The sequence below is a fragment of the Perognathus longimembris genome, chromosome 13 (assembly GCF_023159225.1).
Source record: "Perognathus longimembris pacificus isolate PPM17 chromosome 13, ASM2315922v1, whole genome shotgun sequence".
Classification (NCBI taxonomy): domain Eukaryota; kingdom Metazoa; phylum Chordata; class Mammalia; order Rodentia; family Heteromyidae; genus Perognathus; species Perognathus longimembris.
The window spans coordinates 18,716,149-18,730,120 of NC_063173.1; the positions used below are offsets into that span (position 1 = coordinate 18,716,149).

Below are 13,972 nucleotides of genomic sequence, written 5' to 3' on the forward strand. Positions count from 1 at the left end.
AAGGGCGATGGGAGTGGTCCCGGGGCGCTGCCCTTCCCCCAGCCCTGGGGCAGTGCGGAGGGTGGCCCCTCCCACCTTCCGGAAGAGAAGCAAAGCAGCCCCTGCCTCTAGGCTTGGCCAGAGGCCCGGTCCTTGGGGGGCTGTGGTCTCCGCCCATAGAGGAAGTTCCGTGACATCACCTGAAGGACAGTCCTTTAGCCAGTCGTTAAGATCCAGTAGCCCCTCTCCTGCGCGCGCCTCTGGGGGTATAAACTGTTGGCCCCTCCCTTGAATAAACCAGAACGTCCCTGAAGCTTCTCCGGGGACCCCACACACCCAATGGCTTCCTTGGTGGGTTTGGGGTACCCTGTGACCACACACTACTGAGGCTACCTGTGGCCATCGCTCCCATGTGAGAACTATAAAGGACCACACAGGCAGAGGCAGAGAAGCCCACGACCCCCCCCCCCACACCCCCACGTGGATGGGGGGTAGAGCAAAGCCGGGCACCCTTGTACTGATCAGGAAGCTGAGGCTCAGAGAAGTCAACTAAATTGCGCAAGAGCACAAAGCCATGTCATTATCTAAATGTAGGTCCTCTGTTTCTGTGTTTCCATGGCCAGAGATGCTTGGGAAGCAAAACTCTGTAAAGAATGATGTGCAGAGAGCAAAACTTTCAGCCTCCCTCTGCCCAGTGAGCCTGAATCGGCACTGTGGTGCTGCTAATGACTGCCTGTTCCCAGCCTGTAGGAGTTTAATAAAAGTCATACAAAACTCAGTGTTTACGACTCTAATTGCAGAGTTTGGACATGAAGTGAAGAACCTATCATGTGGAATGAATAACAAATCAAGAGGCTCTTTTTACTTTTTTTTAGCCCTGAAGCTGTAGGAGCAGCTTAGAGTTCACCATCACATGGCGGAGAGAGAAGGCTAATGAGGAGGCACTGGCATGTGTGCTTCACACAGCCCCCTGCTCCCCACAGTCCGCCCGTGCCCCCACACAGAGTCCATGCATCTGGGCCAGCGCTCTGCCCCTGTGTGCGATTATCCAAAGACAAATGGGAATGAGCTTCTGCCAAGCTGCAAGGAGGGGAGGAAATAGGCTCAATATTTGAAAGCTCAGCCCCAGGTGAGCTGGGCGTTGACAACCAGGTAGTCTATTGGCTGGATGCAATGGAGAGGGAGTCCTGTGACAGTCACCTGGGGTGTGCCTAGGGGGACAGTCAGAATTAACGGAGAAGGAGGCTATGGTTGTAGAGAAAACAATACCATGGCCAGCCTTGCTCTTCCTGGCCTTGAGCTGTGTTGTGACTTACCATCTGCTGTCACCTTCCACGGCCTAGTGTCTCCATGCACAACCTGTCAGAGGCACAGACTTGGGCACATCTTTGTGTCTTTAGGCAATATAGGGATAGGCTGGCAAGATGTTTTTCAGATTTAATGAGCTGACAGCTAAGAAATGTCTAGCAGAGACTGACACCGTAATTTTATGTGTGATTATGCAAATGTACACATACATATGGATATACATACGCAAAAGCATATATCAGTCAATCTGTAAATCATTAGCATTTACTATGAACTAAGCTTTGCTTTGAGTTATAAGTGATACCTGAGTAAAGAGAAATTAAGAACCCTGCCTCAGGGCCAAGCAGGCTCATGTGTGTAATCCTAGCTACTCAGGGAGAACTGAAGACTGACATTTGAAGGCAGCCTGGATAGAAAAGTCCAAGAGACTCTTACTCTAATTAACTAGCAAAAAGCCAAAAGTAGAGGTAGACTCAAGTGGTAGAGAGCAAAAAGAAGCCAAGCTAGAGGGAGAACCCGAGTTCACACCCAGTACTGGTATAAAATAAACAAAAAGGAAGCAAGGAAAGAAGAAAGGAAGGAAGGAAGGAAAGAAGGGAGAGAGGGAGGGAGGGAGGGAGGGAGGGAGGGAGAGAGGGAGGGAAGGAGGGAGGGAGGGAAGAAGGGAGGGAGGAAAGGAGGGAAGGGAGGAAGGAAGGGAGGAAGGAAGGGAGGAACCCTGTTTAGGTCACAGATTCAATAAATGGCAGAGCTGGAATGTGCATTCTATGAGTCTCAGTAGGGTCCATCAAGGCTTGTCCACTTTATTTCTGTAGAGCATTAAGGAAGGGATGAGGTTGTAGGCTACATTAATCAGGCAAGTCGTTTTATTAATCCTTACTAAGGAGCCGTTAGAGAAAAGAGAAATTTGCTTGGCTCTGGAATGTGGGCAAGAGAGATGAGACACCTGGTCTCCATGGATACCACAAAAGATGAGGGCACAACTGCAGTCCAGGGAGAGGGAGCGGCAGGACACCTATAGGAGTTGTCTCTGCTTCTTTTCAGCCTTGAAAGGTGCCCTTCATCCCTCCAGCAGGGGCTGCTCTGGGGAGTGTCACCACCCTAACATCCAATGTCATGCTGAGGCACTGGGCCAGGCACTGTCAATTCAGGCCATCAGAACCCCAAGCTCCTGCTTCTATGCAGCAGCCATGGCCCTGGGTCCGCTAGAGCAAAGACATACTTTGTGGACCAAGAAAGTTAAAGTGCTGGAGGGTGGGGTTGAGGGGGTGGGCTGCCTGAGGGTGCAGAACAAGGGACATCTTGGAGCTACCGGGGGCCAGGTCAGGGCCCCTGTGACATTCCATGGCTTGACTCACTGCATTCTACATGAATGGTGGTTCCTGGAACTGTGCGGGGACAACTAGTGAAGACCCAAATAACAGTGTCTGGATTGGTTCTGGAATCATGTAGGTCTGGAGGTGAGCAAACAGACCACACGACCAAGCATCAACCAGCGCTCCCACAATATGGATCACGGGTGAGTTGTGGGGGGCACGCATGGATGACACGGAGCAAATGCAGGGTAGGGTTTCAAGCTGCTCAGCTACTCAGTGCCTGATGTTATATTTTACTGATTAAAGATAAGAACTGGGGAGAAGTGGCCACACCTGGAAAGGTCATAGGGAAGTAGGAGGTCACTGGCCAATGGAATGAAACTTCTGCAATTGTCACAGATACTATGAGAAAGGTTTGGGGGCCTCTAATATCCCTGATGTTACTGGGGGTGCTGCCAAGCAAGGGAGGGGTGATGGACCCATTGTGACTGGTGGGAAAATGTTATCTTCTTGAGTTACTCATTGGACAGGGAGAAGATAAGCACACCTTTCTATTCTCCCTTCTTTTTGTCCCTTTCTATTTTCCTCTTCCCTCTCTTTGCCATTTCTTCTTTTCCTCCCTCAGTCCTTCCTCCCTCTCCTATCTTACCTCCCTCTCTTACCTCCCTCTTTCCTCTCCTTCCTTTCTCTCTCCCCTTTTCCTTCCTTCCCTTCTTTCTTCATCCCTTTTCTTCCTTTCCTTTTTCCCTTCTCCCCGTCCTTCTTTCCTCCCTTCCCCTTTCCTTTTCTTTTTCCTTTTCTTCCTTTCTCATTCACTTTACTTCCCTCCTATTCACTTCCTCTCTATCTTTCCCTCCTCCTCTTTATCTCTCTCCCTCTTTCCTGTCCTAATCAAGTGAGAACTTAAAAAAATAAATGAGAGGGCTAGGGATGTATCTAGATGGTAGAGCACTTGCCTAGCATGTACTGCAAGATCCTGGATTCTATTTTCAACACTGCCCCCATATATATATATATATATATATATATATATATATATATATATATATATATATATGGATTACAAAAAGCAATGGTTATTAGGACCCATCTACAACTCTGTCCTTGCTTTAAGTTTTCTTAAAACACACTATTTTCATTGCTCGGTTAACCAAGAATTCCTCTTTCATCTCCATTTTAATCTTTATACCTTGAGTCAAAGCTCATCCTGAAGCATAAATGTGGCAGCTTCGGTATTTCAAAAAAAACTTTAGAGGGAATTAAAATCCCTTTTATCTTTCTTTTTTTATAGCCAAGCATTTTCCTTCCCAGAGGAAAAGCACTTCATTTTCCCATGTCTTTTACAGTCTAAAAATTTTTGGCAGAATGAATGAGAGAAGTCCCCAGGCCCTTTCTTGTCTCCTCCCCACCTCTCTTTTTTATGGGCTAATGAGAAGGTGATTTGGGGCAGTAGGTTGCAAAGTCTCATTATATAAGCTGCAATTATCTAAGAACTTGCCTCCTTCTCTGGCCTTTGACTCCTCCAGGCAGAGACAGAAGACCACCTTACTTCACAGTTTCGGGTGTCAAATAAGACACAATGCATGTTTGTTGAATGAGCAAATAAACAAGTGGGAGCAAATAAATCAATGGGAGTATTTTACTGGGTCAGAAACTGTTCTTGGCCCTGGGAGACAGTGGTGAAACAAAGAAAGCCACTGCCCACCTGAAGTGCTAGAGACATAGTGCTAGAGACAGACCAGACCCTTGTCTACATTGTAATCATTTTAAGGCTTTGTGGCAGCCAAAGTGTGAACTGCCTCTCTTTAACATTGCCTAGGTGACTTCCATTTGTGCTTCAAGACTTGGACTTCAGCCAGCCATACCCAAAAATGGAGAGAGCAGATGAAGGCTGGCTCAGTTCATCTTGCTAGCCTTGAGGTTGACCAGCTGCATTTGAAAAAGTGAACATCTGCAGGCATTTAGAATGTTAGAATAAAACAGATTAGATACACAGTAGTTAATGTCCTGCAGAGACATAAAATTATAGCCTTTCCTGTGATCTTTTCTACCCAGGCAGAAACCTGCAAGTTAGCATATAACTTCAGAGTACCTAGCACACTTGGAAGGTAAATAGCAAAGTCAAACACAGGTACAATTCTCTTTGAAAATTAAATGCTCTCCAGTGAGACTGTTAAACAATGCCCCAGTATGGTACTGACAAGATGGGCTTCCTCTCTACTTCCTTTTTGCCTTATTTACAAGTTTTTCGAGATTTTTCTTACTCCTCACCAAGTTTGGTCAGGGTCTAGTAACTCTCAGACCATAGTGACTCAGTGGTCCTTGTGGATCCATATGTTGATCATGTGACCTTTTCCCTCACTTTAGTTCCTGTGGACAACATAATGAAAAGACACAGGCTGTGTGGCTCCCACAATAGGAGGTCTGAGTCTGGAAATCAGCAGGGTTCATCCTTCTGAGAGGCCCAGAATTGGATGTGTCTAGGCCTCTTTTGCTGCCAGTGATTGCTTGGCTAGTTTCAGCCTCACTTCACTGTCTGAGGCCAGTCTCCATGTATGACTATGTTGATTTCCCCTTTTGTAAGGGCACTAATCATTTTGGACTAGGACCCCACCCTACTCAAGTAAGATTCCTCATCCAAACTTATCTAATTGTATCTATCATGACTCTGTTTCCAAAGAAAGCCTCATTCTGAGTATTGGAAATTGGGACTTCGAAATATGAATTTGGAGAGTATACAATTCAACCATAACACCCCCCAAAGAAGAGGCATGGTAACTGGAAGTCTGACTTTCACTGCATTGACTGAAAGCCACCTTACTTCACTTCCTTTCCCCCTTTTATTGGTCAGACCTATTCATGTGGTCCTGCCTTCCTACCTAATGGGAAAGGATAGCACTCTGGGTACCCAGGAAGACTTGTCCTGACACAAGAAATTAGCTAGTTTTTAGATCAGTCTTACCTCTGACAAATAGGAAAATAGTATCTTGGGTATGAATTGACTTGCCTGTGCTATTCCAGAAGTTACTGGCAAAGACAAGTTTCGGACAGATGTCACTTCCCATTCATTCATTCATCAAAAATATGACAAGTTGTCATTTATGAAACCCCCATAATATTGGAAAGTCTCATTTCCCTGGAAGAGCAAACTTTGTCTAGTGTAGGAATGGTTTTATAGAGCAATGTACAGTGGGAACTAGTAGAGCCCAAAGACATAAGGGACGCAAGAGGAATGGGCTCAAAGGGGAAATGGTTTCAGTGGCTACAACGATTTCACATCTGTGTTGAATCTTGGGAACAATTCTGTTTCAGTATGTCCAAAAAGGTCACTCTGATTCATTTATGTTGTTCCCAAGGCTCAGAGAAGGCCTTGGTGGCAGAAAGCATCATGCCACTAATCAAATTAGTGACAGAAAGCTGCTAAAAAGCCTGCTAATTGGCTAATGAGTAAATGTAACCATTTTACTTAAATTAGCAGCAAATTTTAAGCAATCCTCAAAATAACTGGGAATAATATCCTTAAATAGTTTAACAGTCTGGAAAATTTCTTCTCATGGCAAAAATACATACAATAACAGGGTCTCCCCCACAGACTCTTTATTCAATCCATCACTCATTCATTTAAAAAAAAAAACACGAGTACACACACACACACACACACACACACACACACACACATATGATCATGGAGTTCTTGCTCAGAATGGTGGCTCTTGTCTACAAATCCAGCACTAGGGAGGCTGAGGCAGGAGGGTCACAAGTTAGAGGCTAAGAATGTGTCCATATAGCAAGACTCTCTCTCTCTCTCTATCTCATATACATACACTCACATACATATAGAGAGAGAGAAAGAGAAAGAGAGAGGGAGAGAAGATTAAAGTTATAGTATTCCAGAAGGGGACACCCCTTAGGAGTTTCTATGAGACATACAAACCCCCTGCAGTATCCCCAAAGCTCACCAAACTGGCTTGGGCATGCATTATGAGATGTTCATAGTCACCTGAGCTCTCTGGTTCTCAGCCACAAATATGAGGCTTTGTATTTGGAAGGTCTTTTCAAGTCCCTCTTAAATCTGTTCTTTTTGACTAATCACTCCTATTCTTTCAGCTGAAGGACAGTCTTGAGTCTCATTACCAATCTTGGGATAATAATGATAGTCTACCTTCAGTAGGCAATGACTACGTGCCAGACTTCCCTACCTGCCTATGTCATGTGCTTCTATTTCAGTGATCCTGACAATGCCACAAGACAGGCAACAGAATGTTTACTAGGTAAGGAAACCAAGGCATAAAGATCGGATACCTACCCAAGGAACCTAATTCACAAGTGGTATGTAGAGATTTGAACCCAACTCATTGCTTCCTATTGCCTCACTATTCATTTTCCAACACTTTCAGGCTTCTAATTAAGTGTAAGGCTTAGGAAGGAGCATGTTAGGTTTCACAGCAGAGATTCCGTCAACAATGTGAGGTACCTCATCCCCTCGCAGTTGTGCAGTGCACAGCCTGCACAATGACACATGACACTCCCATCTGTGCACATGTCTCTATTTTGCTGAGAATGGTCATGAGGAGAGCTCAATACCCCTGGGAATGTATGTTGGACAGTTGATTACATAAATCAAATCTGGGGGTTCCACAGCACTCTTGGGACCTGTGTCTCCATGGAGTCTCCTGAGAAATACTCCACCTGGATTTTCTCCTTGGGTAACACATCCCAAAGCATCTCCTCTTCTCAGCCTTTCTAGAAGCAAGTGAACTTCTTGAGGGCTGGAAGAGGCATTTGGGAAATGCTGCCAGTCAGGAGTCCTGATTTGGCTCCCATCATGCTTCCCAGATCACCTCTCACCCCCACCCCTCCTTCCTCATCCCTGGTCCCTGCTCCTGCCTTTGTGCTGGCTGGGTGTGAAGGAACTAAGGCCATTTCCAGGATAACTTGGCTTTCTGGCTTTACTAATTCCCTGGGCAGGGAGGTCTTAGCTGATTCCTGCCAGAGCTCAGCCTTATCATTTCCTGCTGTGGACAATGTGTGATTGGCCTTAAGATCCCCACAGCTGCGTATCTCAGGGTGGGCCTGGTAGAGAATACCCCACTGTTCCCTGCACAGCCAGATACAGGACTGATGTGACTCTGGGGGATAGAAAACAGGGAATCAAGGTTTTGAGACTTGCTGCAATTCCACATCAAGAAGCTAAGGCGGCTCCTGCTGTTTCTGGTAAGCATAGGGCAAACACAGCTTCCTGGGCCAGCTGCATTTCAGAACAAAGGCATTAGAGATAAGCAGGTTGTCAGAGCTGGTAGAACTGGGCTTAGAGATGGCTCAGTCTAGTTGCATGGTTACAGCTAGGAAGACAGGCCCATGTAGAACAGTGGGAGGAATCAGAATAGCCATTACCTCTAGGTGGTGACACTGACTGAGAGACAAATGCAAAGTGGATGGTGACTGCAATGCACACACGGCAGGGATTCACTGAACTTAGTCTCTGCATATTTAGTGTAAATTCATGACCTAACAAAAGAGTAAAACAAACTAAAGGACAAGATGAAGCTATGGTGACAATCATAAATGTGTGTCAAGATCAGGACTAGAACTCAGGCCTCCTGATGTCTATTTCTCTCCCTTTTCCCTTCATTGCTCCACTGTACTGTCGCTGCTATAGCAACTCAATGATGCTCTGAGAGTCTAGGTTTGGAACAGGGCAGGTACCCATGGCAGATAGCTGATGAGGTCAAGTTCAGTGCAGGTTGTGGGCAGGAATTTATACTAAGCAAGACTCAGGCTTAAATAGTAGTTACTATGGTGATACCAACATCATAGAAATTCTAATAGCTAGCCTTTATTGAGAATTTACTGTGTGCCATTATTTAGTGCATTAATTTACATTAAATCTTTATATTTACATATATTAAACCCTCACAACCTTTAGGTATATCTCATTTGCATTCTGTTTTGCTTTGCTACAATGAAATAAAGGAAGCTGGCTGCTTTATAAATAAAAGACAACTGGGTGTTGGTGGCTGGTTCATGCTTGTAATTTAGCTACTCAGGAGGCTGAAATCTGAGGCTTGTGGTTCAAAGCCAGCCCAGGCAGGAAAGTCCCTGAGATTCTTATCTCCAATTAACCACCAGAAAACTAGAAGTGGAGCTGTGGCTCAAAGTATTGGAGCACTAGCCTTGAGCAAAAAGTGCTCAGAGATAGCACATAGGCCCTGAATTCAAAAAGAAAAAGAAAAAGAAAAAAAACAAAGAAACAAGAATTATTCTCACTAGCATGGCAAGAGAGAAGCAGCATACGCATATATATCTATTCATGTCTCTCTATCTCTTCTTAGAAAGCCTCCAGGATTAAATCACAGGACTCTATCCTAATGACCATAGCCAATTCTAATGATCTCTTAAAGGCCCCCATCTCTATAGTTGAATGGAACTTCTACTCTCCTAATGTCTCACAGTGGTGATTAAATTTCAACACACAAATCCCCAGAGGATACTCTCAAACCATAGCACTTTTGAACGTCTACATTTTACAAATAAGAAAATAGGCCCAGATTGAGAAGCCTTGCCAAGATTCCTCAACTCCAAATTTTCAAAGCTGGCAATTAGACGTGGGCAAACTGGCTTCAAAATCCAGCTGAAGCCAGATACAGACACACACAGACTGCGTGTGCTCCAGCCACAACACAGACTGTCCCACATTGAATTATCTGCAGCTGGCTGAGAACAGGACGCCTCTGCTCAGTTCAACATCCAACATGTGGCTGAGGGCCCAGATAAGACTGGAAGATTTGAAAGCCGAGGAAAATGTACAAAAAGCCCTACACGCCTTGTGACCCTGACCGTTGTAGCCCACACAAGAACAACAAGAGATGTTCAGAGCTGAAATTTCAGGTGCCCAAGTTCACTAATAACCAGTGAAATACAATTTTAACACAATATGATACTATTATATACCCATCACAATGTCCATATTAAATATACAGATAATACAAAAAAACTGGCCAACAACAGTATGTGAAGCTACTAGAACTCTAATATAAACAAGAGTCAAATTTGGAAACCATTTTGGCAATGTATCTGCTTATGACAGAAATTAAATTTCTCACAGTTCTGGAGGCTGGGAAGTTCATGATCAAGGTGCAAACCAGTTTGATTTCTGATGAGGAAAAGTACCTGACAGCTGACTTCTTACTGAGTCTTTCACACTGTAGACAGAGAGCTAGCAAAGCACTATTTCAATAGATCACCCTTATGACTTTACTTAATCTTAATCACTGCTTACCTCAAATACTGCCAGGGTTAGAATTTCAACAAATAAATTAGGGAGGGTACATAAGGTAGTCTGTAGAATTCTGCCCCTGGTCTGTTCAAATTCATGCTATAAAGGCATGTAAAACACACTCTTTCCATCTCAACAGCTCCAAAGCTCTTAAACTCATGGCAGCACCACACCTAAAGTCTGAAGTCCAATGTCTCATGGTATGGGTAAGGCTTGGAGGTACAATTCATCCCAAGGCAAAATTCCTTTCTAACTGTTCACCTGTAAAGTCAGACAAGTGTGTACTTCTATGATACAGGCTTGGACAGACATAGGAGAGACATTCCCTTTCCAAAATCAAGAATGAAGGAAGGGATGACAAGCCCCAAGCAAGTTTGAAAAGCAGTGAGGCAAATTCCACTAGATTTGAAGATAATCCTTTTGGCTTAATCTCCTCCCTCCAAGTCTAGGGAGTGGCAGTGTCATTGTTGGGTCTCTGCATGGTGGAAAGGCCCTTTCCTTTTTGTTAGAGGGGTTGCCAATCCTGATCCCACCCAGAGCCTCTGTGAGAGCAGCAACCTTGATGATTTCTTCACTAACTTTAGCATTATCATTTCCTTTTCTGGAGTGATTGTGCAATTCAACACTAACTATCCCTGTGGGCAAGCACTGTAGACTCCAATAGTCCAATCGCTTCCCTTTATCATTCATTCCCTCCCAACTCTCTGTGTTCTGGCTTCTTCCAAGAAGGTAAAGTCTAACATTCACATTCTAGGTCTCTTCATCATGTGCTACATTGTGTTTTCTTCACAAGTCTTTATCTCTCCCTCCCCTGAAACATGAATCCACTAAACTTTTCCAACTTCAGATTAAGGTGAAGTGAGGTCATAAGGGTGAAGCCATGATCAAATAGGATTAGTGTCCTAGTAAGACAAGACAGACAGAGCTAGAATGAGCTCTTGCTCGTTCCATGTGAACACAGAAAAAAGAAGCCAGGAAGAAGGTCCCTAGAAGAGATGACTGCAATCTTGATCTTGAATTTCCTAGTCTTCAGAACCGTAAGAACGATATTTCTGTTGTTTAAACCATAGAGCCTATGGTATTTTGTTTTGGTAGCCTAAGCAGAGTAATATAGACCATATCTACTAAAAAATAAACAGCCCAATGACTTAGAAATTCCACTCCTATGTATAAATCCAAAAGAAATGAATGTGTTTGTATACCAAAAGGCACAAATGAGGATGTTGCATTACAACAAGACTCACAGTACTTCCAACTGACATTAGTTTAAGGATTTGTCAATAGTAAAATCGATCATAAACTAAGCATATCATAGTGTGAAACAGTATACAACAATACAAATGAGCAAATTACAACATGTGACAGCATGGATCTACACATGTAGAGAGGACAATACAGAGGGTATATATGATAGGATCATGTTTGTGAAAAGTATAAAGTGAGGCAGTGGTGCTTTTTAATTTTTATTTTGGGTGGCTGTTATAGGAGCACTCACTCTTTGGAAATCATTATGTTGTATACTTATAATTCATCTATTTTCTGTATATGTGGCATACAAAAATAAAAGCTTATATAAAGATAGTCACCCATAAAAAAAATCACATTATTTTATAATAAAGAACGAGGCTGGGTGTTGGTGGCTCGTGCCTATAATCCTAGCTACTCAGGAGGCTGAAATCTAAGGATCACGGTTCAAAGCCAGCCTGTGTAGAAAAGTCTCTGTGAGACTCTTATCTCTAATTAACCTCTCAAAAACCCAAAATAGAGCCGTGGCACAAAATGGTAGAGTGCTAGCCATGAGCAAAAGAGGTCAGGGACAGTGCCCAGGCCCTGAGTTCAAGCCCCACAATGGAAAAAGAATGAATTATTGGGGGGGATGCATTCATAAAAGTCAATGCATATCCTATAAAATTAAGAAAACTGAGGGAAGGGTGGGGTTTGGAAGGATAGGGATGAATATTCATAAACTGCTTTGTTCAATGGTGACTCCTGTGCACAACTACTTAAAGATAACAAGACCATATTTTTTAAAAGAATGCATTGTTATGTTAGGTGGTATGAGGAGAGTGTGGTCTGCTGACCCATAATTAACTAGCTAGTAATATCACAGCCCCTGAACCAAGGTGGAAGGGTCACAATGAACAATCACCAGGAAGTGTCATCATTCATACTCAGGGCCACACATCTGATATTCTTCAGTCAGGTACTTAGGCAGATAGCAACTTCTTTTTCTTTTGTCAGTCATGGGGCTTGAACACTGGACTTGGGTACTGTCTCTGAGTTCTTGAGCTCAAGGCTAGTGCTCCACCACTTGAGTCATAGCACTACTTCCAGTTTTCTGGTGGTTGATTGGAGATTAAGAGCCTCACTCACTTCCCTGCTTGGGCTGGCTTTGAACCACAGTCCTCAGATCTCAGCTTCCTGAGTATCTAGGATTACAGTTGTGAGCCACCTCCCAGTGGCACCTCCTTTTTTTTTTTTTAAGTTATAAAGGTATAGCTGGCAACTCTTTTAAACATAGAATTGCAATTATACATCTATATAAATACATAGTAATACAGCTTGAAAATCATCATTCTTTTTTGGAGTTAAGAAAACTCTGGAAATGTTAAGAATTTAGAACAGGCCATTCCATGGCATTCTTGGTCCATAGCTGTTTAGTGTGGTTTGTTGAATATACTATCTCTCCTTGCCTATGTCTTGGCATCCTCCTCACTTACCTGAAGCTGAGACTAGAAGTGGAGGTGGTGTGTGTGTGTGTGTGTGTGTGTGTGTATGTTGGTACTCGGGCTTGAACTCAAGGCCTCATGTTCTCATTCTTGCTTGGCTTTTCTACTCAAGATTGGTGCTCTATCACTTAAGCCACAGCTCTACTTCCGGCATTTTGCTGGTTAATTGGAGATAAGAGTCTCTTGGATTTGTCCACTTGGACTGGCTTAAAGCCTTTATCCTCAGATTACAGCCTCTTGAGTAGCTAGGATTATAGGCGTGAGCCACTGGTGCCTGTCTAAAATGGGAACATTTGTGGGTAACATTCTCCTTGTAGCTGATCTTTGTTCTCTACTAGGAACAGGTCATAAGAGCTGGTAAGGAGTCTGATAGATTCCTTTGTTCACTGGTTACGAGCTATTCTAGTGCAGACACCATAACATGACACTTTATAGGGACTGGGGTACATCAGGGAGCTTGGGTGCACTGTTAGGCTCCCTTCTGCTAAAGGAGAGCTCAGTTGCCAGAATTGGGATTGTAATTTACCCATATTCCTCCCAATGGAGGCAAATGTTCTTTAGAAACTGACTCTCTTCCTCCTCACCCCAGAGGATCTTGCCACTAGGATCTTCTCGTTCAACTCCTTCTAGGCAAGGCATGCCTAATTCTCCTCTTAGGACCATTGGAAACATTCCTGATGCAAACCAGAGGTTGCTGAACCCAGGGCAGCCATGACAGAATGGAGCTATTTTCCCCTATGTCAGACACCATGTGCACACCCCTGGCACAGGGGTCTCTTTGAGGACTCACCTGGGGTGTCATCCCATGGCAGATGTACATGATGGGAACATTCTCTGTGTCTGGCCCCTGATCAAGACACAAATCCGTCTTCAGGGAGTTCTGCAGCTGAACATTAAAGGAGAGACGGCCACACCAAAGAGAAAAGAAGAAAGAAAACACATGAGTTAATCCAGGAGAAGCAAGAACTCCCCTAACACAGATTCATCTCCATAATCAGCCCCAAATCCCTCTAGTGGAATCACCAGGCCCAGCTTTTGCCTTACATAAAGGTGTTAGGGGAAACTGGTCTCCATTCAAGGAGAAATACACATCTCCTTCAACAATGAGCTGACTGGGGAGCTGAGATTGAGGAAACTCAGGAGAACTCATGCATGTGCACATGAAGTAGTTGCTATATCCCAGCCATTCCACTTATCCCTGGCTGGCACGAAGGTCTTAGAGGCGCTTCAGAGAAGTAAAGAGTTTTCAAAGTTGAGGCAACATGTTAACTGATTTCATGCCAGGAAGGGGTCCAACTTCTCTGCCTCCTACAGATCCAACAGAGGCTTGGCCAGGTACCAGTGGTGGCCTAGCTGTTAAGGGT

General features: G+C 44.1%; 1 protein-coding gene across 1 annotated transcript in view; it reads right to left on the reverse strand.

Moving 5' to 3' along the window:
- Galnt18 (polypeptide N-acetylgalactosaminyltransferase 18) overlaps positions 1-13,972 on the reverse strand; it is a 307,200-nt gene that overhangs the window by 29,985 nt on the left and 263,243 nt on the right. The window contains exon 9 of the mRNA XM_048361612.1: positions 13,399-13,494. Within this exon, the coding sequence (XP_048217569.1) occupies positions 13,399-13,494 (96 nt within the window). The remainder of the gene's footprint in view (positions 1-13,398; positions 13,495-13,972) is intronic.